This window comes from Hermetia illucens, chromosome 3 (assembly GCF_905115235.1).
Source record: "Hermetia illucens chromosome 3, iHerIll2.2.curated.20191125, whole genome shotgun sequence".
NCBI classification, from domain to species: domain Eukaryota; kingdom Metazoa; phylum Arthropoda; class Insecta; order Diptera; family Stratiomyidae; genus Hermetia; species Hermetia illucens.
This window is the reverse complement of record NC_051851.1, coordinates 119,243,356-119,247,693: the sequence shown is the minus strand read 5'-3', so window position 1 is coordinate 119,247,693 and position 4,338 is coordinate 119,243,356. Positions and strand designations below refer to the sequence as shown.

The window sequence follows — 4,338 nt, the reverse complement described above, 5'->3', positions numbered from 1 at the left end:
TTTGGCGCCGGTACAGCGTGTGGGCATCAAGGCAGGCTGGAAGCGGATAAACGCTGCGCACCGGTGCAACATTAACTCTGTGGTAATCGTTTTGATTGTTTGAATGAGCGTTTTGAAACGCGTACTGCAATGTTCGGAAACATGCCATTAAGCGTACCAGCCACTGATAGGGAAATTTCGATCAGCATTTTCCATTTTCCTTTCAATTCTGCCGAACGACTCGCTCCATGAGATGAGAGGCAGCAACGGAGAAGAAATGGTTCAGTGTGGAAATGTGCAACGAAGAACCGATGATGCAACACAGCTTAATTGAGCTGATTCACATGAATGTGTTGCATATGCTGCATGGCGCTTGGAGCTATGTTCGCTGAAGACATAATGTTGAGGTGCTCGTTGTTGCACCAGCAAGTCACGCTCCCGTTTTGTGAATTTTCCGAATTGAGGTGAACGTATGTTCAATTCGTCCACTTCCTGTATTACCTGAAATACTTGTGGCTATTGCATTGCATAATAAACGCACATAATCAGACGAGTACGTAAGTCACATACGAGCGTATGTTCGTAGCTGTGACTACGTGATTGGTGTTGGCACGACCTGCATTATTGACTCTCATCAGTGCGAGTAATGATGCTGATGGTCTATCTGCTTTGACTATCATCTGGGGTTCACTGGTTATTTGGCAAATGAATTCACCAATTATTTTAAATAACTGAACTATCTGATCTTTGTTGCGGATATTGAAGAATTACCTTTTATGGTGACTGAAACGAGATTGCAGTATGCAGAAAGACATATTGTTTGTTTACCTTAAATAGTAATTGTGCATAGTTTTATGAAGCGAGATTGTTACGAAGCAGTCAGTACCTTAGAAGATAATAAATTGGTTTTGTTTCTACAACGTATCTGTAGTTAAATTCATATTTCCCTGATTGCCAATCTCTCGCATTTTATACTAAAGGAGAGGTCTGCACGGTCTATAGGAAGTGAAAGTATGATTTTTTTAAAAATGTTTTTTTTATTCGCATAAAACAAACTTAATAGAGTATAACGTGAATGTGATGAAACTTTTTTCTTTTTCTATAAAAAATAAACAAAAAAGAATTAATTATAAAAAACGACGACACAGCATACATTGATCTCAGGTATTTACAGACTATAATACAATTTGGTTACTCCTAGGTAGTGATAAAACTGTTACTTGGACGTGTTTCGAAAGGGATAGCCTCTTTGTCCCAGCAAGCAGTTTTCCTTTACCTTTTTAATGTCCGTGTTCGCTGAAATCATATTCATCACCACCATGTCCACCAAAATCTCCACCATGCCCGCCAAAATCTCCACCATATCCGCCATCACCTCCATGACCGCCGTAGTCACCACCGCCCAATCCTCCGGAACCACCACCTAAATCATGTTCAACATGATGGAATTCAGGAACTTTGTATCCAATAGTTCTGGAGTGGTATTCTGGAACATGTTTTTCAATATGGACTGGGACTGGACGGGGAACAGCAACCTTAACTGGGTATGGGACGTGTTTTTCTACTTTAATTGGAACTTCCTTGGTGACTGGGTATGGAGCTGGAACTGGGACCTTAACTGGAACTGGCACTGGTTTGTCGACATGAACTGGGACTGGACGATCAACGTGTACATGTACTGGGACTGGGACCTTCTTGATGACGTGGTATGGGACTGGCTTTTCAACATGGTATGGTACTGGTTTTGGTACATGTACTGGCACTGGACGATCGACTGGTACTTTGACTGGTACGTGGACTACCTTCTCAACTGGGTATGGTTTGTCAACATGGACTGGTACCTTAACAGGAACATGGATCTTCTTTTCAACTGGGTATGGAGCTGGGATTGGAACCTTAACTTCATATGGAACCTTCTTTTCGACTGGGTAGGGTTGTGGAACGTAGACTTTGACAGGGACTGGTCGGTCAACTGGTACATGGACTGGTACGTGAACCTTCTTTTCTACTGGGTAAGGGGCAGGAATATGAACAGGTACTTTGACGATTTCCTTGACTGGATATGGAACGTGTTTTACAACTGGGTATGGTTTTGGCACTTTCACTTTAATTGGAACTGGAATGTTCTTTTCAACTGGAACTGGGATGTGCTTTTCAACTGGGTATGGAACTGGAACTTTCTTGATGACAGTCAAAGTCTTTTCTTCGTGTCCATGACCACCGTAGCCACCACCGTAGCTACCTCCGAAATCTCCACCATGGCCGCCCCCAAAGTCTCCACCATATCCACCATCGAATCCACCATGGAAATCACCAAATCCATGAAGACCACGTTTGTCTTGTTTCTTCTCCTCTAAGTTTGCTGATTCAGCTGGCTTTGAATCTTCGACGGCCTTGTCTTCGACGGTTTTCTTTTCGTCCTCAGCGGCCACTGTGACCAAAAGGGCCAGCGCCAGTACAAGTGCTGTGCTCTGAAAGGAGACATGAAAAATGTTGAATTTTACTGAATATCTTCCGGTTTAAGTTGTTTTTTTCAGTTAAATGAGCATTAATGTCTGGAAATTCGTTTAGGATTTTTGAACGAAAATCAAAGAAGGCGGAAGATCCCTATTAAAGTAAACCATATCCAATAGTAAATGAAATAGGCAATTTCAAATCAATGGAATGCGATACTTTTAATAACGTCCATGACTGATAGTTTATGTATCTTTAAGTGAAATTTTCACAAACATCGTTTGGAATGCACATTAAATGTGAAAGATTAAATGTGAAATATCTAATTGCAATTTTGCAATCAGCTACGCTTTCTGCAATTTCGGTCAAGGGAATTTAAATCTACGAAAGTCTTGCCAGTTTTTCCGAGCCATATGAAAATTTAATTGAATCCATACTCTCACAAGTAAAATGAAACTGGAAGTGTGTACGTAATTGCAGTTCAATTTGAGGTAGCTCTAAAATGCAATGAATTGGTTTCCTCAATTGAATACCAGCAAATCACTCCACTTTCCACTGAAAGGAAAATGCAGGGATTTCTGCGAATTATCCAGCATCGGGTAGTATCCTTGCAGTGAGTCACGATAGCACTAAATCCGTTTGCAAATCTCGGTATCCCGCTAGGTTCAGGACTAGGACCGTTTTTCTCTACAGCACAATTCACAAACAATCCAACTGAATTCGATGCACAAAATTTGCTATTTTCACTTACCAAAAGTTTCATTTCACACAAAGCTTAGTTTCGTTTGTTTTATACTTAAATTAAAAACTAAATTTTAAGATTTGTGGTTAGATGAGAAGCAAACAAGTTAATGATGATCAAAAGTTGGCCGCTAACGACTTTTATAGTTTGGTTCGGTTTGATGTTGGTGGCAGGCGGTAGGCAGTATTTCGTTGTGCCACCAAGTCTTTCTTTTTAACCACCTAAATGTAACTTCTTGATTCGGTAGTTGTTTCTTTCATTCGTTTCGTACATTTCGCATACGTTTTGTGTTATGTTGTGTATTATGTGATGTTGTTGTTGGTGCTATGATTGTCGGATGGTTGCTTTGTACACTTTGTTGTTTTTTTTTTGTTGCATTGGGTTTGTTGTTGTTTAATGCAGTTGGAAATAAGCTTCTTTATATTAAACACTGTAATGTAGCATCGACATCGTTTACAAGGAGCATTGTTGTAGGGAAAAATAGTTGGCCAATGTACATGTTTACTTGACACTGCATAACGGAGGTTGTCAACCTGAAAATTGATGCAATCGGAGGTAGAGGGTGTTATATTACTAGATAAGTAGTAATTATGCTAAAGTTTCAGATTATTTTTTGCAATTGCAGTTTTAATGGAGTAATTGAAAATTGGTTATTAGATTATGGTAGTTTCTGGTTGTTAGGTTGATATGGAAGAGCAGGAAGTCGTGATTGATTCAGGAAGTTCTTCGAAGATGATAGTTCATACAGAGCCCAAAAAGTTCGTGTTTCTGCAATTTCACAGTGCTAGCAAAATCCTTTTTATCCATGATTAAGGTGGCAGATAATACTTGGCTGTAGGCATGCCCTTAGTGCCAAGGAAACTTGGGAAGCTAACTTTACATTGTCAAATTTATTTTCGGTTGAAAAAACCACGGATTTTGCGTGGTAACCGGATTTCCCGGGAATTCCTTACATATTTGAAATAATAAAAAAAGTTTGTTGTTTCTTTTTCATTGGTGTAGATGTTAACAACAGCAATGATGAAGGGAACAAGCGGTTCCCGAAATATCAGTATTTGGAAGAATAAATCTAGACCAGCGAAAAAGAAACAATAATTTTTTTTTACTTTTTCAACTAACTAATCATTGGAAACACCGCATAATTACACTCAGAAGATCCTTAC

General features: G+C 39.5%; 1 protein-coding gene across 1 annotated transcript; it reads right to left on the bottom strand.

Annotated features, from left to right (window-relative positions):
- Positions 1 to 1,015: 1,015 nt before the first annotated feature.
- LOC119650815 (proline-rich protein 4) lies at positions 1,016 to 3,339 on the bottom strand. Its single transcript, XM_038053953.1, has 2 exons — positions 3,185 to 3,339; positions 1,016 to 2,450 (listed from the first exon to the last, which is right to left on the bottom strand). The coding sequence occupies exons 1-2, from the start codon at positions 3,194 to 3,196 to the stop codon at positions 1,260 to 1,262; spliced, it is 1,203 nt and encodes a 400-aa protein (XP_037909881.1). The 5' UTR covers positions 3,197 to 3,339; the 3' UTR covers positions 1,016 to 1,259.
- Between the last annotated feature and the right edge of the window lie 999 nt (positions 3,340 to 4,338).